This window comes from Symphalangus syndactylus, chromosome 5, assembly GCF_028878055.3.
Source record: "Symphalangus syndactylus isolate Jambi chromosome 5, NHGRI_mSymSyn1-v2.1_pri, whole genome shotgun sequence".
Classification (NCBI taxonomy): domain Eukaryota; kingdom Metazoa; phylum Chordata; class Mammalia; order Primates; family Hylobatidae; genus Symphalangus; species Symphalangus syndactylus.
Window position 1 is genome coordinate 153,751,006 of NC_072427.2, and position 27,700 is coordinate 153,778,705.

At 38.7% G+C, this 27,700-nt stretch overlaps 1 protein-coding gene across 10 annotated transcripts in view; it reads right to left on the reverse strand.

The window, feature by feature from the left end:
• ERC1 (ELKS/RAB6-interacting/CAST family member 1) overlaps nucleotides 1-27,700 on the reverse strand; it is a 490,329-nt gene that overhangs the window by 302,982 nt on the left and 159,647 nt on the right. For all 10 annotated transcript variants that reach the window (XM_055281162.2, XM_055281160.2, XM_055281164.2 and 7 more), the window contains 3 exons: nucleotides 7,414-7,551; nucleotides 6,034-6,174; nucleotides 4,683-4,823 (listed from right to left, as the gene is read on the reverse strand). In XM_055281162.2, the coding sequence (XP_055137137.2) occupies nucleotides 4,683-4,823; nucleotides 6,034-6,174; nucleotides 7,414-7,551 (420 nt within the window). The remainder of the gene's footprint in view (nucleotides 1-4,682; nucleotides 4,824-6,033; nucleotides 6,175-7,413; nucleotides 7,552-27,700) is intronic.

A 27,700-nucleotide genomic window follows, 5' to 3' on the forward strand; every position in this document is an offset into this window, starting at 1 on the left:
AGGCAGCTTGATGTAGGGGCACAACAGATGATGGTGTAAACAAACGCGACGGCCAGCTGCCATTTAATGTCACTGAGATAATTCTGATTTCTAATAATTTATTATAAATTATTTATTATAACTCCACAAATATAAATGTAACTACTGCATATCTGCACTCTGGGCCTTCATACATGCTGGTGAGTCCTTACTTTGAGGTCTCAGCTTAGAAAGTGTCACTTTTGTTAGAAGGTTCTCCATGACCTTGACCTAAGTTAGTTCTCCTTGATATAAGCTTCCCTCACACCATGTGATTGACTACAATTACCTTGTTAAGTGTCTATCTTCCTGATAGAGGCTATAAATTATATGAGTCAAGGGACAGGTCTGTCCTGTCCACCACTATATATCCTCAGTGCACAGTGTGGTAACTGACAGAGTAAAAACTCAATTATTTGTAGAAAAAATGAATATGCAAAAGCAGTGGGCTAGTTTCCATTTGATTTAAAACAGCCCATAGGCCTAAACGGTGGGAAAAGAAAAATGATTGGGAAGAAGAGAAATTATCAGTAATTAAATATAAGTGCAAGATTAAATGTAGCCGGAATATTATTAAGAATATCAAATGAGGCCAGGTGCAGTGGTTCACGCCTCTAATCCCAGCACTTTGGGAGGCTAAGCTGGGAGAATTCCTTGCCCAGGAGTTCAAGACCTGCCAGGGAAACATAATGGGACCTCGCCTCTACAAAAAAATAATAAAATAATAACAATAAAGATAATAAAAGAATACTAAATGACAATCTTTAAAGACAAAATAAATCAAGCTAGGAAAAAAAAAAAATCAAAGATACTATAAACCTTCCCTTCCCTTATGACAACAAATTCTATATCAGCGTAGTTTATATCTAAACTCTTGCTGAGTTAATTTGTACTTCAAAATAAAATTCTAAGAATTTTAAACCACCTTAAAGACCTTTACAACTTTATAAATTATAATACAGGTGCAGTGAGTGGCTCACACTTGTCACCCCATCACATTGGGAGGCCGAGGTGGGTGGTCACCTGAGGCCAGGAGTTTAAGACCAACCTGGCCAACATGGCAAAACCCCATCTCCACTAAAAAGTACAAAAATTAGCCAGGGGTGGTGGTGCACACCTGTAATCCCAGCTACTTGGGAGGCTGTGGCACGACAATTGCTTGGAACCCAGGAGGTGGAGGCTGCAGTGAGTCGAGATTGTGCCACTGTGCTCCAGCCTGGGTAACAGAGTGAGACTGTCACAAAAAAATAAATAAAGATAAAATGGATTTCTAAATTGTGGAATATGACATTAATTCAAGATGTTAAGCATTTCTTCTGTCCGTAGAGTCACTTATCGTGGTATCAATATGAAAGGTATTTTCTGGATGAAGGTGTTTAATTTCATGCCTTCATTTTCTTCTCCCCCTTCTTACCCATTAAGTTCTAACCATACGTTAACCTATGCTTTAAAAATGCAGATACTCTCTACACCTTGCTTTTAGAATGTGAAAAGGTTAAGAACATTCAGAAGCAAAAGCTGCAAACTTTAGTGAAATAACAGTATTTGTATAAAATATCACCTTTGGACAAGAGAGACACATAACAGTGAATAATCCTCCTTAAAATACTGAGTTAAAGGTTAAGCTCTCCATCCACAGGCCTTGCTCTACTGAAAAACACCTACCTTTAACATTATTAAAACCTCAGTACTCATACACTGGAGGCAAAGATTCTGTTCTTTTGTATTTCATACATGTCACAGTAAAACACGTAAGATTACAAAACCATGCAGATAATCATATTCCCACAGAAATCAACATTTTCACCACATAACCTATTTAATGAGAAAGTAAAGACTAAGACAAGTTTTTTTCCTTATTCAATAAACAACAAAACATATTTAGTCCCTTAAAATGGTTTCAAAAAATATTAAAGGGGCAAACATACATACTTAGGAAAGCTCTGATTCAAAGTACGTTGAGTAAAAGAGAAAGGTTTATGTGAATTTTGTTAAATGCTTTGTGGAAGCAACAGAGGTACCTTCAAGATTAAGTCCTCTACCAATTTCTTTGGTTTCAGGTTTCATCAGCTGTCAAAATTCAGTTACTAAGCACGGCCTTTACAAAAGACTCTATTGGCAGATACATATTTTAATGTGTTAGCAAAACTGTACCCTAACCTGGTGTGGCTAAAAGCCACAACATGGTGGAAATAAAAACAAAGAGAAGCAGTCCTGAATGAATTAACTCACTAGGAACAAAACAAGGTAAAAGCAGCAGAAACGCAAACACTTTCCAAAGTCTGAGGAAAAATTTTGGTCTTAGAGAAGCCTTTCTATTTTGTAGTCACCTCAATATACTTCAGAGAGGAATCATTTGAAAAAACAACAACAACAAAAAAAACCCAGAGTTCCTATTTCGGGAAGGGAGAGATGAGAAGGTTAAGTATATTCATTTATCTACAGGGTGATAAAAATGTCAGTCACACAAAAGCCAGAAAAAAAACTACCAACTGGGACTTAATGACAACACTTGGCTAGGTCACTCACTGGCTTGGATGAGTGCCTCCACACTATTCCAGGATGCTAAAGACAGAAGCATCAGGGAGAAAAGAAGAAAGAAAAGTAAAGAAAATGGTTTTAAGAGTAGGATAATCAAGGGAAAGAAAATTAACGGTTTAAAAAAATGGTGAAAAAAAAAGCAATAAAAAAAATTAGAGTACAGAAATAAATATTTCACTCTACAAGGAAAAAAAAAAGAATTAAGCATTTTTAAAATTCTGGTAACTCAAGGCTGAGCACAGTGGCCTTCCTCCCAGCAGTTTGGGAGGCCGTCGCAGAAGGATCTCTTGAGGCAGGGGTTTAAGACCAGCCTAGGCAACATGACAAGACCCCTCTATTTAAAAAAAACAAAAGGCCGGGCGTGGTGGCTCACGCCTGTAATCCCAGTACTTTGGGAGGCTGAGGCGGGTGGATCATGAGGTCAGGAGTTCAAGACCAGCCTGGTCAAAATAGTGAAACCCCATCTCTACTAAAAATACAAAAATTAGCCAGGCGCAGTGGCATGCACCTGTAAATCCAGCTACTCTGGAGGCTGAGGCAGGAGAATCACCTGAGCCCGGGAGGCGGAGGTTGCAGTGAACTGAGATTGCACCACTGCACTCCAACCTGGGCGACAGAGTGAGACTCCATCTCAAAATTAACTTAGCCAGGTGTTGTGGCATGGGTCTGTAGTCCCAGCTCTTTGAAAGGATGAGGCAGGAAGATCACTTAAACCTAGAAGTTTGAAGTCACAGTAAACTATGATTACGCCACCACACTCCAGCCTGGACGACAGAGCAAGACCCTGTCTCTAAAAAACAAAGAAAAAAAGACAAAAAAATCTGATATCTCAAAAGTTGAGTTTCAATCCTTTACTTAATAAATTCTGAGGATATTATCTCATGCTGAAGACATGGAATGCCAATATTCAGATACAGGACATAAATTCTTAAGCTACAAATAGGTCAAAAATGACTTCAATTATCATTACCTCAAGACCAGTCATTTCCTACTCCAAAGAAAACAGAGAAGAAATCTACTTTAAAAATTTCAATGATAGGACAGGCTTTTGAATAAATGTAAATTAGAACACTAATAATATACCAGTAATAGATTCCAAGAAGAAAATATGCCAAATAGTCCTTCATGTAAATCTACACATAAGCTATAAACCAAAAAATAGACCCTAATGTAGAAGGTGAAGATAACAAAATTCTAGGACCAATAAGATGCTAAGAAAAATTAAAAATATAACAAATAAAAAAAACTTTCTGACAATATGTGCCCTGTCTTTAAAAAAAATGCTAGGAAATTAACATTCTCCAAAATGAGATAAAATCTGAAACAGGATATTTAACAATTGTTCTGAGTCTCAGATCTTACCACATATGTTAAATTAGAAAATATGCTCTCACTTATTCTCTTTTTTTTTTTCTTTTTTTTTGTGAGATAGAGTCTTGCTCTGTCACTCAGGCTGGAGTGCAGTGGCGCAATCTTGGCTCAATGCAAACTCCGCCTCCAGGGTTCAAGTGATTCTCCTGCCTCGGCCTCCTGAGTGGCTGGGATTACAGGCCTGCGCCACCGCACCTGGCTGATGTTTTTGTGTTTTCAGTAGAGACGGGGTTTCGCCATGTTGGTCAAGCTGGTCTCGAACTCCTGACTTCGTGATCTGCCCGCCTCTGCCTCCCAAAGTGCTGGGATTACAGGCGTGAGCCGCCGTTTTTTCTTTTTTTAAGAGATGGGGTCTCACTCTGTGGCACAGGCTGATGGCCAACTCCTGACATCAACCTCCCAAGTAGCTGGAATTACAGGCACAAGTTACTGCACCCGGCAGAAGTCTGATTCTAATGGAAGGAAAATATCAGGTAACTGAGATTTTTACACTGTGGTCTCATATTTTACCCACAAGGGAGTTGCATATTTCAATCTTTCTCTGAACTGTCAATTTTCGAAGATGTGGGGATTATCTTGAATAAAATAAAGTAGGATAAGAATGCTAAGATAACTAATTCAGGTATACATGGTATTTTAAAGTTTGGGGGATTATTACTCCAGTGGTAAATTATTCCATATAAACATGCTAAGGTTATCTACTATGCTCTTATTTAAAGCAAAGCAAAAAAATGTGAAAATTTTTCTTTAACCTTTTTCAATTGTGATTCCATTTTCAGACACTCCTCCTTCTTCTGCTCCAAAGCAATCTCTAGTGTCTTAAGCCGTGAGTCCTTTTTCAGTCCTGAGGATGCCAGAGAAGAAGCATGCTCTTTCAGATCCAAAAGTGAAGCCTAAAAGAAGAAACACACATCTAGAATAAATAATTATAAACAAAAGAGAGATTTAAAATTTTAAATTTATTGTGGTAGCTGTAATTTCCTTTCCATTACCAAATGCTGACATATCTCCATTTCAAGGAAATTCATTCACGAAATATAAAACAATATTAGCTCTAGCCTTCAACTTTTAACAAATAAGATGGATTCTCAAGAAATATCCATTGAACAGTGATGTAAAGAGTTCTGTCAATACATAATAAACCAAAGTAGATGAAGCTTTGTGAATGTAAGTAGTCAAACCTCAGTAGCTACATTAACTTAAACAGAAAACATTTTTCGGCCAGATACCTGTAAACCCAGCATTTTGGGAGGCTGAGACAGGGGGATCACTTGAGGCCAGGAGTTCAAGACCAGCCTGGGCAACATAGCAAGACCCTGTCTTCACAAAAAAAAAATTTTTAACTTAGCTGGACAGGGTAGTGCACACATATAGTCCTAGCTACATGGAAGACTGAAATAGGAAGATCCCTTGGGCGCAGGAGTTCAAGACTGCAGTGAACTATGATAATGCCACTGCACTCCAGACTGGGCAACAGAGTGAGACACTGTCTCTTAAAAGAAAAAAAAAAATCACATTTTTCCCTATTAAAAGAAAAATCTACTAGGAATTTAAACTTCCGTAACATTTCCTAAAGATATTAGAAAGAAAATCCACAGAAAGATGCTAAAGCTCATGCATTATCATCATCTGATTACATAGCATGAGGCATCTTTGCTATTTAGCTCATATTAAGAGGATTCTCCAAAAACAAGATCAAAGTATATTAAGTCACCTAATTTAATAGCTGTTGTGTTGATAGTTGCTATACATAAAATTTCCTCCTTTTGCATATTCCTTTTATCTGTCAACTTTCTTACCTTTAGCACACTATTTCTCCAAATGTATCTGAGCTTCAGTTATTTTAGGTCTATAAAAATATTATTAAGTAAAAAACCAACATAAAACATAGTGAGTAACACTTAGAAAATGAATGAACTAATCCACTATGTCTCCGCAAAGCTTTCTGAAACATTCCTTAAGGTACTCACAAAAGCCTGCTAAAAGAATATTAAGAAAATCTTCCATCGAATACTTTTTTACATGCATTATGTAAACACCAACAACATACAGAGACATGCAATGATTAAGCAAACAAACTAATTCCATTTTGGGGAGCTTAACCTCTTTCTCTGAAAGGTCGCCTTGCAATAGGCTGACTTTTTCCTTCAAGTCTTTAAGATCTTTTTTGTAGTTATCAATTTCCTCTTGCTTCTCTCGCTCATCTCTGTCCCTCTGCTCCTTTAAGCGTTCAATTGTCCGCTCCTGATGAGAGAATATATCAACATGTGAAGAAATTCCCTTTTGCACTTATATGACTGTAATTCTGCTTTTAGTAGAATTTCAAACTTCTATATTCAAAAGACAATGGTAAGTTTTTAAAGAATCCACTTTTTTTTTTTTTTTTTTTTGCGACAGAGTTTCACTCTTGTTGCCTAGGCTGGAGTATTAGTAATGGCACGATCTTGGCTCACCACAACCTCTGCCTCTTGGGTTCAAGCGATTCTCCTGCCTCAGCCTCCCAAGTAGCATGCCACCACCCCTGGCTAATTTTGTATTTTTAGTAGAGACAGGGTTTCTCCATGTTGGTCAGGCTGGTCTTGAACTCCCGACCTCAGGTGATCCACCCGCCTCGGCCTCCCAAAGTGCTGGGATTACAGGTGTGAGCCATTGTGTCTGGCCAGAATACACTTTTTAAATAATTCATCCTTCTTATTCATCTTGCCATAACAAGGATGTAGGTTTATTCATTTTAATCCCAAGGTTTCTTTTCTTATAATCTCAACTAGTATTTGATATCACTAAAGTATTCTTTTGGAATACTTCCATTTATTCAATTTCCAGGTAACTAAAAGCTTATATATACACCCTAACGACAATAACTAACAAATATTTCTTCTCTATTTATTATTCACATGTTGCCCACAAGGCAATGGAAACAACTCACAACTCACACACCAAAAAAAGGGGGAATGGGAAAGATTTTGATATATTGAGCTTCAAATATAAAGGAAGGTAAAGAAAAGAGAAATCATCAAAACTTTCTGTCAACAGATACCCAAGAAGTTTGAAGATTAGAGCAATTTGGCCAGGTGCAGGGGCTCATGCCTGTAATCCCAACACTTTGGGAGGCCGAGGTGGGAGTTCAAAACCAGTCTGGCCAACATGGCAAAACCCTGTCTCTACAAAAAATACAAAAAAGTAGTTGGGCACGGTGGCTCATGCTTGTAATCCCAGCTACTCAGGAGGCTGACGCAGGAGAATCGCTTGAACCTGGGAGGTGGAATTTGCAGTGAGACAAGATCCCGCCACCGCACTCCAGCCTGGGCACAGAGTGAGACTCCATCTAAAAAAAATGTTTCCCTTCACACTACGTATGTCAGCAATAGCATACAGCAGCTCTTTTCCCTTGCGCCCACAGGGATTTCTTTTGTATTCTATACCCAGTCTTAGATTAATGAGAAAGCAGAAAACATGTATGGAGAGTCGGGGCCAGTCACTCACTTTCTCTGCAAGGGCCTCCTCCAAAGTTGTCAAAGCAGTGTCAGTGTTGGTGGTGTCAGCCTGCAAGGATTTGACCCGTTCTTTCAAGCTGCTCATCTGCTTTTCCTTGTCTCTAAGCTGCTCTTGAAGATTTTCAATCTAAATGTACATAAATATTTAAAGGAAAAGAGAGGACGTTTATAAAAAAACAATAGCACAATCAAAATCATTTCAATTTGAAAACAGATAGCTCAGGGTTGTCTGTGTGTGTGCATTCTGTAGAAATCATTTAATCCTAAGAGTTTCAAAATTACGTGCAAAACCTTAAATTTGTAGGCAAATTAAATTTGTAGGAATTTGTAGGCAAAACAAAAAAAAGGTACACACGTGTATGGACACACACACACACCCACACACACACACACACACAAATCCCTAACAAAATAAGAAAAGTATTCAGCAGAAAAGATCCAGTATAGAGATGGCCATGTGGCGAGGAAAGCCATGAGGACTAGGATGACTTCTAAAATGACATTGTAAATGCCAAGAGGGATTTCTTCACAAAGAACAAAGGGAGGACAGAGAACAGAGCAGCTAAACAGTGAGAAAGACAAATCAGCTATATAAAGAAAAGGCTGTTCTTAAAGGCTAGTGTTATGTTAGTTTTATACCATCTTTTATCTAAGCAGCAAACATTTTCTTAGCCATTCTTTCATACATACTTATATGCATTCATTTACTTATATCATCTTTTATCTAAGCAGCAAACATTTTTGTGGCCATTCATTCATATACACTTATATGCATTCATTTACTCAAAAAACATTTGTTGAATTGTGTATTACACGTCAGACACTATGGATATAAAGAAAAATGAATAGACTCATTTTTATTCTACTATGAGATAGTAAGAAAATGCATCACTATACAGCTGAAGCCAAGCTATAAAACAGCTTGTGTGCCAACCTAAGGAGCACAGATTTTATTCCAGAGAGATGGAAGCCATTACAGATTTTTAAGCACAGAAATGGTCTGGCCAGTTCTGTACTTTAAATAAGTAACAGTGCCAGTGTTGGCAGTGTCAGCATGCAAGGATCTGACCCATTCTTTCAATGAAATTTTAAGAGGACTCACATATCGACATGGAAAACCATTGGAGTTTGTATCAGTTCAGGTAAGATTATGGGGACTCAACATACTGTGAGAGAACACTGTGGAAATAGCATGTTATCACTTGAGTACAACAAGCAGCATGTTATCACTCAAGTACAAGGAGACTCAAGTACAGTAAAAAATTATTATTCAAGTATAATAAAAAAATCAAGCAAACTATGAGGAAATTCTGAGGAGCTATCCTTAATAAGCTAAAGGAAAATTATAAATAAACCAACTACTCACAAAGTTCATTCATTCACTATATACACACGAGTTCAAATTCCACCACAGATCAGGCACTTTTCCAGTTGCTGAGGAAACAGTGTAATGAAAACAGACCAAATCCCTGCCTTCATGGAGCTTACATTCTAGTAAGGTAGACAAATAAATGATGGAGGGAGGGAATGAGTGATTGAACAAATGAATGAATCAATATAGCATAGGGCAGAGATAAGTTCTATGGAGAAAAATGAAGCAGGAGGATATAATCACCATCTCCTCTTGAGCTGACACTAAAACTACCTGATTTTTCTACATGGTTTTCAAAATGCAAGATAAACATTATCTCCTCTAGGAATAGTTTGTTGCCCTCACCCCCACGAGAAAAACCTGATCATTGTCTGTACCCCATTAATGACACATATACATGTATATATTACGTATAAATACACACTCCTCCATTCTTCCACGTATCTATATATTGATCACACATCTCCATTCCTCCATCTATCAATCATTATAGCACTGATTAGTGTATGTAACCATATGTAATTTGTTTTATACATGTCTCCACAAGTAGACATGGATCCTGCCCCTCCACCTGTTTTGTACCTTCCTATACAGTACACCTCAGATCATAGTAAACATTAATCAATAAATGAATAAAATATAAGTTTGGACTTCCATAAACTATGTTCAGGGATTCACAAAAACTCCTGCCAATAACGGAATTACAAAACAATCCTGGATCCAATTGTCAGGTAGTTTCTTACATTAATAAATTTAGTACAAGCTCTTTAAGGTACCTCTCTAGAGTCAAGAAGAACTCGACAGGCAGAACAAAAAAGCTAAGAAAGAGATTTGGTAAGTTTAGAATAGGGCACGTGAATATGCTGAAGCTTACATTTCCACTTTTTAACAAAGAGATAATCATATGGGTGAACCACGGAATTGCCCAGTAAGAGACCAAAGCCCATTGTAAGAATTGAGTTCATCCGAGATGGAAAGCATTAGTCTTCCCTTGATTTAATCAGACACTACTATTGAAATCTCATATGGATCAACACTTAGGTAAACTCATAACCATTAAAGAGAATTTTGCCACTCAAAAATTCAGTACTCCATACACGGGTATACCTTGATTTCTTATGCTTTGCTTTATTGCTCTTCACAGATACTGGTTTTTTACTTACTGAAGGTTTGTGGGGACCCTGCATCGAGCAAGTCTATCAGCACTACTTTTCAAGAGCATTCTAACTTGGTGTCTCTGTCACATTTTGGTAATTCCTGCAATATTTCTTTTTCATTATTATTGTATCTATTACGGTGATCTGTGATCAGTGATCTTTGATGATACTATTGTAATTTATTTGGGGTGTCATGAACTCTGCCCATATGAGATGGTGAACTTAAGAAATGTTGCATATGTTCTGACTGTTCCACTGATCAATCACTCCCTCTTCTCTCCCTCTGTGTCAGCCTTCCTATTCCTTGAAACCCAACTACAATGAAATTAGGCCAATTCATAACCCAACAATGGCCTCCAAATAGTCAAGTAGAAGGAAAAGTCGCACATCTCTCACTTTTACTCAAAATTTAGAAATGATTAAGTCAAATGCTACGTGCAGAGTTTGAAAAGTAAAAAAGATTAAGCTTAGTGAGGAAGGCACGTCAAAAGCCAAGACAGGCTGAAAGCTAGGCCTCTGGAACCAAACAGTCAAGTTATTGAAGGAAATCAAAAGTGCCACTCCAGTGAACACACAAAAAAGAAATCAACCTTATTGCTGATATGGAAAAAGTGTACTGGTTTGGATACAGGATCAAACCAGCCACAGCATGCCTCAGGCCAAAGCCTAATCCAGGGCAAGGCCCTAACTCTCTTCATTTAAATGAAGATTGAGAGAGGTGAAGAAGCTAAAGGAGAACAGTTTCAAGCTAGCAGAGGTTGGTTCATGAGGTTTAAGGAAAGAAGCCGTCTCCATAATATAAAAGTGTAAAGTAAAGCAGCAAGTGCTGATGGAGAAGCTGCAGCATGTTATCCAGGTCTAGCTAAGACAATCAATGAAGATGGCTACAACAAACAATGAATTTTCAATGTATTTAGCTGGTGCAAAAGTAATGGCAGTTTTGCCATTGAAGTTACTTCTGCACCAACCTAATAGATGAAGCAGCCTTTTATTGGCAAAAGATGCCATCTAGAACTTTCATAGCTAGAGAGGATAAGTCAACGTCTGGCCTCAAAGCTTCAAACATTAGCCGGGTGTGGTGGCCCATGCCTGTAATCCCAGCTATTCAGGAGGCTGAGACGGGAGAACTGCTTGAACCCGAAAGGCAGAGGTTGCAGTGAGCCAAGTTCATGCCACTGCACTCCAGCCTGGGCAACGAAGCAAGACTCTCTCTCAAAAAGAAAAAAAAAAGAAAAAAACAAAAAAAACAAAGCTTCAAAGAAGAGGATGACTGTCTTGTTAGGGGATAACGCAGTTGGTGACTGAAAGTTGAGGCCAGTGTTCATTTATCATTCTGAAAATCCTAGGGCCCGTAAGAATTATGGTAAATCTACTCTGCCTATGCTTTATAAATGGAACAATGAAGCCTCGATCACAACCCATCTGTTTACAACATGGTGTACTTGGTGTATTAAACCCAATGTGGAGACCTACTGCTCAGAAAAAAAGATTCCTTTCAAAATATTACTGCTCACTGACAATGCATCTGGTCACCCTAGAGCTCTGGTAGAGAGGTACAAGGAGATTCATGTTTTTCTTATGCCTGCTAATACAACATCCACTCTGCACCTCATGGATCAAGGAGTCATTTTGATTTCTAGTCTTACTGGTTAAGAAATACATTTTGTAAGGCCATAGTTGGTGATTCCTCTGATGGATCTGGGCAAAGTAAATTGAAAACTTTTTGGTAAGGATTCACCATTCCTGATGTCATTAAGAACATTTGTGATTCACAAGAGGAGGTCAAAATATCAACATTAACAGGAGATTGGAAGAAGTTGATTCCAATCCTCATGGATAACTTTGACAGGCTCAAGACTTCAGTAGAAGTAGTCACTAAAGATGTGGAAATAGCAAGAGAACCAGAACTAGAAGGGGAGCCTGACGCTGTGACTGAACTGCTGCAACTTCATGATAAAATTTGAACAGATGGGCCGGGCGCAGTGGCTCACACCTGTAATCCCAGCACTTTGGGAGGCCAAGGCAGGCAGATCACTTGAGGTCAGGAGTTCAAGACCAGCCTGGCCAACATGGAGAAACGCCGTCTCTACTGACAATACAAAAAGTTAGCCAGGCGTGGTGGTGGGCGCCTGTAACTCCAGCTACTCGGGAGGCTCAGGCAGAAGAATCACTTGAACCTGGGAGGCAGAGGTTGCAGTGAACCAAGATCATGCCATTGCACTCCAGACCGGGCAACAATAGCAAAACTCTGTCTCAAAAAAAAAAAAAAAAAAAAAAAAAAAAAAAAAAAAAATTTGAACAGATGTGGAGCTGCTTCTTCTGAATGAGTAATAAGAGTGGTTCTTTTTTTTTTTTTTTTTTGGAGACAGAATCTACTCTTGGTGAAGAGGCTGTGAACATTGCTGAAATGACAACAAAATATGTAGAATATTAATAAACTTAGTTGATAAAGCAGTGCCAAGGGTTGAGAGGATTGACTCTAATTTTGAAAGAAATTCTACTGTGGGTAAAATGCTATCAAATAGCACTGCGTGATTCAGAGAAATCTTTTTTGAAAGGACGAGTCAATTGACGCAGCAAACTTCACTGATGTCTTACTTTAAGAAACTGCCACGGCCACCCCAACCTTCAGCAACTACCACCCTGATCAGTCAGCAGCCCCCAACACAGAGGCAAGACATTCCACTAGCAAGAATATTACGAGTTGCTGAAGGCTCAGAAAATTAGCATATTTTGCAATAAAGTATTTTTAAATTAAATTATGTACATTTTTAGATATAATGCTATTGCATACTTAATAAACTACAATATAGTATAAACATAACCTTTTGTATGCTCTGGGAAGCCAAAAAATTTGTGTGACTCGTTTTATTGTGGTGGTCTGGAACTGAATCCACAATATCTCCGAGGTATGCCTGTATATACAGAACACAATGCCTTGCTGTTTACATGCTTAACCAGCTGTGCAGGTCATTCCAGTTGCTAACATATAGGTCTTACACAAAGAAAAGCTACGGTCATGCTGTTGATTAGACTTCCCTGTCAAGAAAGGGCAATACAAGAAACATTATTTAAAATGACATTTCACAGAACCAACCAAGTTTTACATACAAGAAGACAGATTTGTTTTATGAGCCTACCTAATATACAAACACCCCTTACATACATAATAAGGATAATACCCTTCTTTCTACTCCATCATCTGCATCTAGGGAGAAATTAAGGAATTAAAATGTTAACAGTTTCACTTTTATACCTTATATGTAGTTAAACTATTAAAAGAATCCATTATTCTTTGCTAGTAAACACTTCTGCTGATATACTCAGGTGCAGAAGCTGCTGAAACAGGTAAAATTCCGTCAGCAAGTTCTCAGCAAGCTACTTTCTTTTTCAATTACCCACTCTAGACAGGCTGACTGTTGAGTCGGAGTGTAAAGGGATGGCTACTCTTAGACTCTTATTTACTTCTAAAAGAGGAGAAACAAACATTCCATAGTGAAAGGATCTCACAAAATAAAAAAATAACAGTGGACACTAAGATTACCTCCTCTGACCAAGCTGCCATCAGTGAGGAAGACCTGAAATAGACACAGATGGGTGCAAACCAGCTGTGTAAGCACTGAACAAACCTGAAACACACAGGGGGTGGGAGGTAGGTGTGTTGGGTGAAATGTGTGTCCATAAAAATACTTCTCTTTCCGTTTATCCAGCATCATGATGGGTAACAGGTGAAGCCCACTGAATCCAGCATCATGATGGATAACAGGTGAGGCCCACTGAATCCAGCATCATGATGGATAACAGGTGAGGCCCACTGAATCCAGCATCATGATGGGTAACAGCTGAGCCCCACTGAATCCAGCATCATGATGGGTAACAGCTGAGCCCCACTGAATCCAACATCATGATGGGTAACAGGTGAGCCCCACTGAATCTAGCATGATGATGGGTAACAGCTGAGCCCCACTGACTCCAGCATCATGATGGGTAACAGCCGAGCCCCACTGACGGCTCCTGTGACATATTCTCATTTTCGTTGTGATCAAGGACCTCGGTTTATATGTGTCACTAACCAGCTGAAGAATGAATGTTACCACATTATTCTTGTCATTATTCTCTTCTTTTTCACCAAGCTAATGCTGAGGTTATAAATGTTTATCTGATAGTCCCATATTATATTATTTCAGTATGTATTATGCCATTTTTATAAAATATTCAGCAGAGATCCTATTCTATACTAAGTACCCATAGGATCTGAAATATAAGATTTATAAGAAGCTTTGAACAGCCAAGAGAAAAACTGGATCCATTATACACATACTAGAACATAAAGATAAAAATGATTGTTCAGAATCGCGTTTAGTGGAAAAATACCCTTTTAAATATGAATACCCAGTTTTTAAAAACTCTCCATTGTTTAGGACTATAAACCACAGAACCCCTAAAATACAATAACAAGAACAACAATTATAACAGTGGTGGTGGGGAGGCAGATTACAGGTGCAGCCAATACTTAAAAACATGCCAGGTACTGATGTAAGGACTTTATATGTAACAATGATTTAAGCATCACTACAAGACTATGAGAAAATCACTAGGCAGTCTAGCTCCAGAATCTACTCTTAATTACCACCCTATAAATAATATGTTCTATGGTGAAAAACTGAAAAAGTAATCACATAAAGCATCTTTCCATAAATGATTTCTTATGATTATAGTGTTCATTAATATAGTATATCATTACTACGATCATGTACTTAAAATGTACCCCCTACTGAAGCGAAGAATCAAACGAACCCCCAAAGAATGAGGTACCAAACCACTGCAAATGGAAGAGTACATCCTTCATGGATGAAACATGTATCTAATCACCATACACTAAAGCTGGTGGACAGAGCCAAAGATGCTTGACATTAAGGATTTCAGGACCACGACGTTATGAAAATAATCTGTGTAGCCTAACTTTCAAGGTTAAAGGAAGCTAGTTTATTTACAGACAGGCGGACCAAGGAGGACCTTACAATAAAACATTTAAAAGGTTTTTCTTCTGTTACACAAATTAGTTTTAAAATTGAAAATTAATAAAATAATCGTTACAGAAAAGGATACATTTTATAATCCCATGGGGTTTTTTTTGTATAAACTCTCCCTGACATAGAAAGAAATCACTACCTATTAGCATGTATTCAATTTCTGTACAAGCAAAATTTCGTAGTGATCAAAGGAACTGGCACTTATTCTACACATCTGTGCTGTCAATGATAACAGAAGGGGGGTGATATCAAACAGGTTTATATATACAGTTTACTATCATAGATAATTATCATTATTGAGTAGTAAACTCAAGAAATACATATTTGTTTGTTCTGTTTCTGAGACAGGGTCTTGCTCTGTCACACCAAGGCTGAAGTGTGACAGTGGTGTAATTGCTGCTCACTGCACCCTTGAACTTCTGAGCTCGAGTAATCCTCCAGTCTCGGCCTCCGGAGTAGCTGAGACTACACATGCATGCCACCACACCCAGCCAATTTTTAATTTTTGTAGAGATGAAGTACTGCAACATTGCCCAGGCTGGTCTCAAACTCCAGGCCTCAAGTGATCCTCCCACCTTGGCCTCTCAAAGCATTGGGATTACAGATGTGAGTCACTGTACCCAGCCCAAGGAAGAAATATTTTTAAATTAACTGTCTGTAATCATGGTACAGTTCTGTTTACTAGGGTGGAAAGAAACAGAAATAAAATGGTTATTTTATATAGAGGCTTTCTTGTCCTCGTACAATTTTTATTTTAACAAGAAAGAAAAACTGATGAAATCAGAGGAAGTCTAATGCTGACTGAAATGCTACATAGTGAATTAATCAAATCTGCATACTAATTCCACATTGGCACAGATTTATTGACATCTTTTGTTTTGGCTTTTATCAGCACTGCCCAGTTGTCAGGAGCTATCATGTTTCAGTGTGGGTGATTTATTTCTAGTCAAGTGGAACTGATTACTCTGCCTTTGAGGCCCAAATCACTGGGCAAGTGCAGAAGAGACTTCCTCTAAGACACAGTTCTGAGGACAAGACAGCTCAAAACACTTCTTGCAATCACCTGGCTCACTTTAAATACCATTTAAAGGAAAGGAACATTTTTGAGGGTGCCTCCACAGCTCTTTTAAATAGCCATCAGCATCAAATTTATTGTATGAAGTCAGTTATTCAAAAAGGCTCTGACCTTTACCTTCTTGGTTAATAATACCTTTCAGTATTGATGGCAGAAGTACAGTCTGGATGAACTGGTCATAATCAGTTGGCAAAGAGGGATCTATAGTAATTAATAGTGAATTTTTCCTTTTCAGGTTCTAAGTCCCCTGATTTCTGGTCAACAGTTTGTCCACCATCAGACACTCGGACAAAATGTGCAAACAAGGCAAAACTATAATTTACCAAAAAAAAAAAAAAAAAGAATGTTTTGCCCAGACTATTGTTGACATCTAAATTTTGCTTCTCCACTTGTTTCCAGTGATGAGAAGCTGCAAGACTGACAAAACCATAAGAAACTCTAAGCAATGTTTTAAATTCAATTTGGGTTTTTAAAAGTTTTCATATCAGTATTCTCAATTACTGCTTATGGTCCTCAATAAGCCCAGCAAAGATGTCGGGCAGCAACTAACATTTCCTTGGTTGGGTTTCCCTGTCAGTCGTCCTCTTCTCTCACAGTACAGATTACGGAGTGAATTATTGCAATGAATGACTAGTTACGTGGCATTGAGCAAATTGCTTAATCTTTCTCACCACTTTAACTGTGAAACAAAAGACTAGTAATATCTCTTTCAATTATAAAATATAACTATTCTTCCAAGGAAGATGAGAATATTTAAAAAGTAATAAACTTCACCAGAATACTACTACATTTTATCTTCAGCACTGCTCAAATTTAATTATACAGGAATGGTATAGCCCTTAAGAAAATACATTTTCAGAGTCCACTGCTCCAGGTAGATTTTATTAATTGCTGGTAGTAAAGAAAGTTCCTTGATAGATTTGCTCATGGTACAGATCATGGAACTAGGGGCCTCTTGCATTAGAACTGGATAAAACGACACAAAAGCTGGTAACACCAAAGGTCACTGCCAGTCAAGATCTGCCTGGTAGATAATTATGGAAAATAGCTCAAACTCTTCTTTTTATATCTAGTCGGCATATATAAAAAATTGACAGACCTCCCTGTGTTAAATTGCTCAAAAGACAAAAAGGGCACATAAATCCACAATGGCAATCCTTCTGTGGCAGTAGCAATGATGAGATTTCACTGAGGCCCGCAATTCATATCATCTATGTGAATGGCTTCCCTTGAAGTTGTTCAGTTACAGTGGCTGTCTAGGTAGCCCAGTCTCAGTTCACTACATTTTAGTGATGAGAGATCCAATATTTTTTTTTAAAAACTAAAGCAGGCACAAGAGGCTTAATTTTTAAAAAAATCCATTGTATTGTAATAATTTAAAAATTGGGAATAATTAAACACATAACAATAAAAGGCTAGCCAAATTAAATATGGTCTATCCACTGGGTGGAAAGAATATTATACCATTACAACTCATATTCTTGAGAATTAAGGATACAAAAACTTGTTTATTATACACTATTACATGAATAAGACAGGTCACCAAAAAGTATGTGTAATATTATACCAATTTCAGGTGAGGAGAAGTTTATTTTTACATAGATTTTTTCTTTTTACAGCTTTTCCATACTTTTCATATATTTAGAATGGATATCTATAATTTTAATGATAATGACAAAACCAAATATTTTCTAAATACAGTCTAAGAAATCTTGGCAAAAGGAGATTCTCTTATCATATTCACCTGTCAACAAGAAAACCTCTAGGGGTTTCTTTGGGGCATGTAAGCAACTGTATTATTTAACCCATACCTTTCACAAGTTCATAATGTGTAACCAAACAAATCAAGCTTTCAGAGATTTGGGGAGTTTTTTTCAATGCCAAAGAAAGACTGAGAGACACAAATAAATTCAAAGAAACCAAGACTTTGAAAAACTACTTGAATATAAGGTCTGAAGGAAATATGATGAGATGTTTCACTTATTTTTAATTTAAATTCAAGTTCATCTCATTGAATTTTTATTTGTGCCAGGTCTACTTTTACAGGTTGAAAGATGCTAACTTGTACTAATATCCTACCCTATATTCTACCCAAGACTGGGTTTCCCAGAAAGTAGACCCTGAGACAGACATTATCACGCAAGAAGCTTATTAGACTGGGTTTCCCAGAAAGTAGACCCTGAGATGGACATTATCACGCAAGAAGCTTATTAGAGGGTGCTCTTTGGGATCAGTGTCAGTGGAAAGGAAGAGAAAAATCAGGATTGTACAGAGGGAGCAATTCAGCTGCCATGAAGTCCCAAAGGATTCTGACAACCCCACGAGGAGCTCTGAAGCTGCTGTCCCAAGTAGAGGGAAGGAATTCAAACCATGGCACCTCATAAGGATTAATCACTGGATGTCCATGGGAGGGGGCATGCCCTCGGGCAAGGTGGTGTCTTTAGCCAAGACAATCTCTTTTTTTTTTTTTTTTTGAGACGGAGTCTTGCTCTGTTGCCCAGGCTGGAGTGCAGTGGCGCAATCTTGGCTCACTGCAAGCTCTGCCTCCCGGGTTCACGCCATTCTCCTGCCTCAGCCTCTCCAAGTAGCTGGGACTACAGGCGCCCGCCACCACGCCCGGCTAATTTTTTGTATTTTTAGTAGAGACAGGGTTTCACCGTGGTCTCGATCTCCTGACCTCGTGATCCGCCCGCCTCGGCCTCCCAAAGTGCTGGGATTACAAGCGTGAGCCACCGCGCCCGGCCAGCCAAGACAATCTCTAGGGAAAGTTGAGGGCTTTCTGTTGATAACACTTCCAGCGATCTGGGGAAGTAAGTCCTTCAACACTCAGGAGAGATCTAGGTTGCATCGATCGTCGCAGCATCCACCATACCCGACAGCTACACTCTTTCTAGTTAAATTATAATTAACATGAGATTGTAGTTGCCATGAATTTTTGTTGTATTTGAACCATAAACATATTTTATGATTTTGTAAAACCTAGAAACCAGTGTATATCACCAACTTGGTTGTTCCATAGATGGTGTTTTTATTTATTTATTTTTTTCTTCACCATGTCATGGTAAAAGGTGGGTGTTTTTAATCAGAAGTTCATGGATAAACTTTAAGGTGTATATTATATCTCAGTTCACACAAATGAACTATGCACACTTTTACCTGGAGAAAGCCCATGGCTTTCATCAGACTGTCAAAAGCATAAGAGAAGTTACAAATCATTAATCGGTGGCATTCTTTTCAAGAATCCAGAATGTTGTTTAAAATGACCAGTCACAGCCGGCGCGATGGCTCACGCCTGTAATCCCAGCACTTTGGGAGGCCGAGGCGGGCAGATCATCTGAGGTCAGGAGTTCAAGACCAGCCTGGCCAACATGGCAAAAACGCCATCTCTACTAAAAATACAAAAAAATTAGCCGGGCACCTGTAATCCCAGCTACTCGAGAGGCTGAGGCAGGAGAATCGCTTGAACCTGGGAGGCGAAGGTTGCAGTGAGCTAAGATTGCGCCATTGCACTCCAGCCTAGGTGACAAAAGCGAGACTCCTCCTCCAAAAAAAATAAAAGACCAGTCACTTCATTTAAAGTTGTTTGCTTAGCTGCTTTATAAAAGTGCCAAATTTGGCCAGTGCAGTGACTTACACCTGTAATCCCAGCACTTCATGAGGCTGAGGCGGGTAGATCACTTGATCCTAGGAGTTTGAGACCAGCCTAAGCAACATGGCGAAACCCATCTCTACTACAAAAAGTATTAACAATCAGCCAGGCATGGTGGTGTACAACTGTAGTCTTAGTTCCTTGCAGCACTGAGGTAGGAGGATCACCTGAGCCCAGGAAGTTGAGGCTGCAGTGAGCCATGATCTCACCACTACACGGCAGCCTGGGTGACAGAATGAGACCCTGTCTCAAAAAAAATAAAAATACCAAATTTGCTGTGTGTAAGGCAGAGTTCAGCCTGAATGGGATGCAAGGAAACAAATCTAAATATCAGTTCCTTACCGATATGCAATGTATATAAGAAGCCCAAAGACTGACAGGGCGCAGTAACTCAAGTCTGCAATCCCAGCACTTGGGGCGGCCAAGGTGGGTGGATCACAAGGTCAGGAGATAGAGAACATCCTGGCCAACATGGTGAAACCCCGTCTCTACTAAAAATACAAAAATCAGCAGGGTGTGGTGGTGCGCTCCTGTAGTCCCAGGTACTAAGGAGGCTGAGGCAGGAGAACTGCTTGAACCCAGGAGGCGGAAGTTGCAGTGAGCTGAGATCACGCCACTGCACTCCAGCCTGGGCAACAGAGTGAGACTCCATCTCAAAAAAAGAAAAAAAAAAAAGAAAGAAGCCCAAAGATTTTACAGAATTTTACAAATTTTTCTCTGTAAACTTACGTGATTTTTCTAATCTGAAAAACTCCTTTAGAAAAAAAATCATTAGGAGAAAAAATTGAGGAAGTCTGACAATTACAGGAAGATAAAACAGATAAAGAACAAAATACATGTCTGATTCTTGAAGCTATTTTCTGGTTAGGATACACACACTGCTGTAGCAGGAAAAAGGAAGAGCATAAAAGGCTGCTTCATCAGAGTCTGATTTAACAACTTCTTCATGTGGTTAGTTATTTCAATTTCTCTACTAGAGCTGACAGATACCTGGGCATCTAATCAAACAGCCATTCCCACAGATGAGAATACAATAGAAGAGAATTCATATCAAGTTATAAGCAGTTTTGAAGCAGAAGAAAATATTGACTCTGCTTTAAAACTGTGACCAGGCACTTTTCCCTAAATCCTTTGTCTTTTTCTAGGTATGTGTCTGTATATTTATTACTCTGACAAGTTCCTGCTACAGGATCTCCTGAGAAACAACTAAGAACAATCTTTGTCAGAAGAGGGATCTGATCCCTCCTTATTGACTTGTTAATTATCATTTTTCAAGTTTAAAATGTGTGCTCAGCCAAAACACTCAACTAGAACTTGAAAGACTCCGAGAACATTAATGTGGCTAACAACAGATGAGAAAGGACACAGACAAGCACAAATCCTCAAATTATTCACTAAGTTACTTAAAAGCCCAAAGAAATAATGTTTACTAAGAGTCAAAATTATTTCCATGAGTCAAAATATTACAATATAAGCCTTTGCATACATCCATTTATATTACACCTTAGCACTTGAAAATTAAGCATTTATCCAAAGGCTATATATTCTCTCAAGTCCATTTCTATTGTCTCCATAATAATGCTGATAGAACAAGTTTCTACATTCATCCAGCTAAAAAACACAAAGCTATTTAAAAACACATCTATCTTTACCCAGGAATGCAAGGTTAGTTTCAAAACACAAAAATCAATCAATATAATGTACTACATTAACAGAATACAGGAGAAAAACCAAATGATCATCTCAATAGATACGGAAAAAGAATTTTATAAAATCCAACATCTTTTTATGATAAAAACATGCAACAAGCTAGGAATGGGAGGGAATTCTCAACCCGATAAACAGTATCTATGAAAAACCCACAGTCAACATCATACTTCAAGGTGAAGACTGAAAGCCTTCTGTATTTATCCATTTTCATGCTGCTAATAAAGACATATCTGAGACTGAGAAGAAAAAGAGGTTTAATGGACTTACAGTTGCACATGAATGGGGAGGCCTCACAATCATGGTGGAAGGCAAGCCACCATATGACTTGCTTGGAAGGCACCAGGCAAAGACAGAGAGAGCTTGTGCAGGGGAACTCCTCTTTATAAAACCATCAGATCTCGCGAGACTTATTCACTATTGCAAGAACAGCACGAGAAAGACCCACCCCATGATTCAATTGCCTCCCACTGGGTCCCTCCCACAATACATGGGAATTGTGGTTATTACAATTCAAGATGAGATATGGGTGGGGACACAGCCAAACCATATCATTCCAACCCAGCCCCTCCCAAATCTCATGTCCTCACATTTCAAAACCAATCATGCCTTCCCAACAGTCCCCCAAAGCCTTAACTCATTCCAGCATTAGCTCAAAGTTTACAGTCGAAGGTCTCATCCAGTATAGGCAAATCCACAGAGACAAAGAGGAGGTTAGTGGTTGTCAGAGGATGAGGGGTTGTTATTGCCAGCAGGTGTGAGTTTCTTTCTGAAGTGATGAAAATGTTCTGAAATTGGACAGTGATGATGGTTGCACAGCATTGTAAATATTCTGAAAACCACTGAATCATATAGTTTAAAATGGTAAATTTTATGATCTGTGACTTCTATCTTGCTTGGAAAAAAATTCCATCCAAATTAACCCCTCAGTGCTAGGTCAAAGCAATATCCATCAATGAAGTGTGAAAACACTCTAAGTTCTGAGATGTATCTTGCTTTATCCCCCTCAAATAACACAAAACAGTTTAGCCATGTTTATTTCTTCTTAATGTTCTTAAAAATTCTCACTGGGCGTGGTGGCTCACGCCTGTAATCCCAGCACTTTGGGAGGCTGAGGCGGGTGGATCACGAGGTCAGGAGATCAGGACCATCCTGGCTAACACGGTGAAACCCCGTCTCTACTGAAAATACAAAAAACATCGCCGGGCGTGGTGGCGGGCGCCTGTAGTCCCAGCTACTCGGGAGGCTCAGGCAGGAGAATGGCGTTAGCCCAGGATGCGGAGCTTGCAGTGAGCCAAGATCGCGCCACTGCACTCCAGCCTGGGCGACAGAGCAAGACTCCATCTCAAAAACAAACAAAAAAAATTCTCCTGCATTCTGTGTATCATCTATACACACTTCTATCTTCTAAAAGGCAGTCTTGTAGCAAGCACACTGGTTCTTGTTACATCACTAATACACAAGAGTTTTCATCTACACAGTTGTGCTTCTCACCCAAGGGGAATCTCCAAAATCAATAAGTAGCATTAATTCACCTTCTGTTAGTCCTGGTCCTTTCCACATACCTTATTCTTCTGTACTTTCTTCCTATGAATTACATTTATATTCTGTGGTAATTCCTGAATTAGGTAAAACAACTCTTAAGTTGTTCAGAATTCTTTCTGGTTTGGAGTAGCTTGCTTGAAAGCAACAGAAAACAGTAGAAACCCTAAAAATAACAGATTAAAACACTGAGCAGAACATAGAAATAGAAGCATTCCACTTCCATTCTGGTTAATAAGGCTGCAATATCATAAGACAACAGAAAATGGGATAAGAATTTTATTGCCATACCGCACAAAAAAATCTCACTCTTTGATTTCCAATCCCTTATCCAATGTTTCATTCTATTGAAGTAGATATTTTCCAAAATGGTCACAACAATGTCTCCCATCTCACATACTCTCTGCCATGAACTCTGCCCCTTCTCAGGAAAAAGCTGGAGTCCCATTCTTGACACCACCACCACCCTGCTTTAATAAGGGCAGGTTCCGGCCGGGCGCGGTGGCTCACGCCTGTAATCCCAGCACTTTGGGAGGCCAAGGCAGGCAGATCATGAGGTCAGGAGATCGAGACCATCCTGGCGAACAAGGTGAAACCCCGTCTCTACTAAAAAAAAAAAAAAAAATTAGCCAGGCATGGTGGCGGGCGCCTGTAGTCCCAGCTACTCAGGAGGCTGAGGCAGGAGAAGGGTGTGAACCCGGGAGGTGGAGCTTGCAGTGAGCTGAGATGGCGCCACTGCACTCCAGGCTGGGCAACAGAGCGAGACTCCATCTCAAAAATAAAATAATAAAATAAAATAAAATAAATAAAATAAAATAAAAATAAAAAGGGCAGGTTCTGTGACTACTATGACCAACAGAATACAACAGAAGTGACCTGCTACTTCCAAGCCACTTTCAAGAAAAACCCTTAACTGACCAAGCAGCTTCTGCTTCTAATATCTATAAATCTGGAAGCCAGCTTCTACATTAGAAGTGTGACTACTCTCCCCATGCCATGAGGAACCCAAGGCACCTGCAGAAGCTGGGGCAAAAGACACCATGTAGGCCAGACATGGTGGCTCAGGCCCGTAATCCCAGCACTTCAGGAGGCCATGATGGGCAGATCACTTGAGGCCAGGAGTTTGAGACTAGCCTGGCCAACATGGCAAAACCCCGTCTCTACTAAAAATAAAAAAATTAGCCAGGTGTGGTGGTGCACGCCTTTAATCTCAGCTACTGGGGGGCTGAGGCATGAGAATTGCTTGAACCCAGGAGGTGGAGGTTGCAGTGAGCTGAGATTGTGCCACTGCACTCCAGCCTGGGTGACAGAGTGAGACTCTATCTCAAAAAATAAAAATAAAGAAAATAAAAATAAAAACCACCACGTAGACAGAGGCTAAGGAGCAAAGACAGAATATATGCAAGTGAATAGGCCATCTTGGTAGGAGATCATCCAATCATAGACACTTCCAGGTGAAAATACACAAATCAAGAACAAACTATCTATGTGAGCCCTTCTGGAATTCCTGATTCACAGATAAATAACCAAAATAAAATGGTTGTTTATGCCACTGCGTTTTAGGGCAGTTATTATGCAGCAATAGAGTTTGCTAGATCTATCACAATACATCAATTTTTATTGTTGTTTTAATCACTTATATCTGAAGTTTATTATTTCTAGATTATCACAATGTAGGGATGAGGGGGTATTTTGTTATTCTGTAGTATTTTTTCTAGAGAGTGTTCTGGAAGTGGAAGGAATACTGCTAAGGAACATAAAATAATTAAAAGATTTACATTATAACAAGGTAAAAAAAAACCTCCCTTTCTAAGAGAATATTCAATAATTATAAAATATCACTTGCATAGGATCAGCATCATTTATAACCAGAAACCTGTTGACATACAGAAGTTAAATCATACTTTGCAAGTTAAACTCTCCACTTCCTTAAGGTTTACTTTTAAAAAGGGAGGGGAAAAAAGTTGTATGAAGCAAATAAATTTACACAGAGTATACTTCCTTAGCTACCAGTAAAAATATAATCATCAAATCGAACTTCATTTACTGTGCATTTCTGCAATAAAATGATATTTTAAGAGTTTAACTATACATATTCTCCATCAACAAAGAACTGCAAAGTGAGTTCTATTAGACAATTATAAGTAAAGGAAAGAAAAGGAAAAAATTCTAATATCTAACTAAATTATGTTTCAGACGTAAACTTCAATCAGGACGGACACAGTCTTCTCTAAACTTAGCTTGTTTCACAGCTGGGTTAAGATTTAAAATAATAACATTCAGAAAATATAGGAATTGATCCTTATTAAAAATAAAAAGGCACAATTTAAAAAATAAAATATTTTCTCAGAATATATTAGGAAATATTGTCTTTAATTGAAAAAACAACAACCTTACTCTCCTGTCCAATTTTATGATATGGAAAAAGTGAAGAAACTAACAACTGTCTTATCCAAGACTTCACAGAAAACAAACAGAACATACAAAGGACCTATTCTTTCTGACCTCCTACCCAAAACAAAATAGAAGAGACTTAAAGAACCAACTAGGACAAAAAAAAACCCTATATATCAATTGGCTTTCTGCTCCTGCTAAATCTAAAACTCTAAATATCAAAACCTAGGAAACTGGAGATGCAAGCAAAACGAAATAAACAGAAGTTACAGAAGCATGGAAGGGAATGTTGATAGCATCTGTGTAAGCAAATTAAACTCCAAGCTACATTATCATTTATAATCAATCAAGCAAGAAGCTGTACAATTTTAACACAGATTTTGAATGCAGCTCAGATTCAAATGCTCAATTACATTTTCCAGGTCAGTGATTTATTATAAAGATAAGAAATTTACTGTAACACAAAACTACTTTAAACCATAGGGGAGAACCCTGGGAAGGAGGAGCCCAGTACTAATCCCATTGTACAGCACGCTTGGCCATCTGCTATTGTGTCGTTTCATTCTCTAAGCACAGGGTTACCCTAGTGCATACAAATATGTATACTACCTAGAAAGCAAGGAAGACTGTGGGTGGACAGTGGTGGCCCAGACAGAGCCAGAGACAGTCCACAGTGTGTGACTAACTTATAACCCAGCGGTTACCATAACTGCCATTGTGCTCAGAAGAAAAAATTTCTTTTAAGTATATCTAGATAAATGCCAAAATAACATAGTTTCTCAGTACTGCTCCCTAAATATTACAATATTTAAATGTTGTTTAAATATACAATTATAATATTCATGAAAGAAATGATTACAGAATGTAGACACCAAAGAACAAGAAAAGGATAAATGTAGTGTTACCTTACTCTTCTTCCTTAGGGAACAAGTGTCTGAATCAAGAAGCAAAGTACAGAATTTAATGCTTTTTTGTACAGAATTTAATGCTTTTTTGTACAGAATTAAGGCACCTCTACAGAGATATCTAAAGTCCTGCCTTAAAAGTTATACCACAATATCCCACTGAAGATAAATTTCTAAAGTTTTTGATTGAAAATCTTCTGGGACAGAGGAAAGAAAAACTCAACTGTTTCCTAAATTAACAGGTCAATAAAGATGACTACATTCACTGAAATCTTTCTCATTATGTAAAAATTGGGTATAATTTTCCCTGGGAGCAAGTGATTTCAGAGTTCGTAATAAGACAGAAACGGCATTCATATGCAGAGTTCTACCAGAAATTTTTAAGAGCGTATATTACAAATGTTTAAAGAGCAGAAGTGAAATGCCAGGGCATGACACAGTGGAAAGGAACACCCCTCCTCGTTTTTATTCACACTGCTCTCTAGGCTTAGATGCCCCCTTCTCCATCTACCTTGCAAACTTTCAAGACTCAGCTCCTAAGACTTCCTCAGACTCCTTTCACATAGGGCTAAATCTAAAATTCCTTGTTTTTTTGCCCTACTGTATACCATTCATATCATAACTTTCTAACCTCCCATAATTCTGGGACTCCTGAGAGCAGAGACCACATCTATATGTCTTTGCACTTAACACAGTGCCTAGCACATAGCAGAAAATACTATGCGGAATGAGGACAGTTTAGAAAGACTGGGAAGACTGGGAGACCCACAAGGACATAATTTTGACTGTACAACTATAAATGTACTCATTAAGGAAAAAGAAGAAGAAACAGCAAAAGCTATTCCAGTGCATACATTGCTTAGAATGCTAGGAAAACGTGTAGGTGGTGGTCCTGAAAAAGCCAAAACGGTTGGGTATGCTGGTGGTTCACTATCAAGGCATCATCATTAGAAGGAATTTCAGGCTGGGCACAGTGGCTCATGCCTGTAATCTTCAGCACTTTGGGAGGCCAAGGCAGGAGGACTGCTTAAGACCAGGAATTTGATACCATCCTGGACAACACAGGGAGACCCTGTCTCTACAAAAAGAAAAATAAAATTTAAAGAAGACGGAATTTTACAGGCTGATCTTAGATTTTTGTTTGTTTGTTTGTTTGTTTGTTTTTGGCAGAGTCTCATTCTTTCGCCCAGGCTGGAGTGCAGTGGCACGATCTCAGCTCACTGCAACCTCCACTTCCTGGGTTCAAGAAATTCTACTGCCTCAGCCTCCCCAGTAGCTGGGATTACAGGTGTGCACCACTATGCCCAGCTATTTTTTTGTATTTTCAGTAGAGACAGGGTCAAGCTCCTGACCTCAGGTGATCCACCCTCCTCAGCCTCCCAAAGCGCTGGGATTACAGATGTGAGCCACCACGCTCAGCCTGATCTTAGATTTTTAAGGGT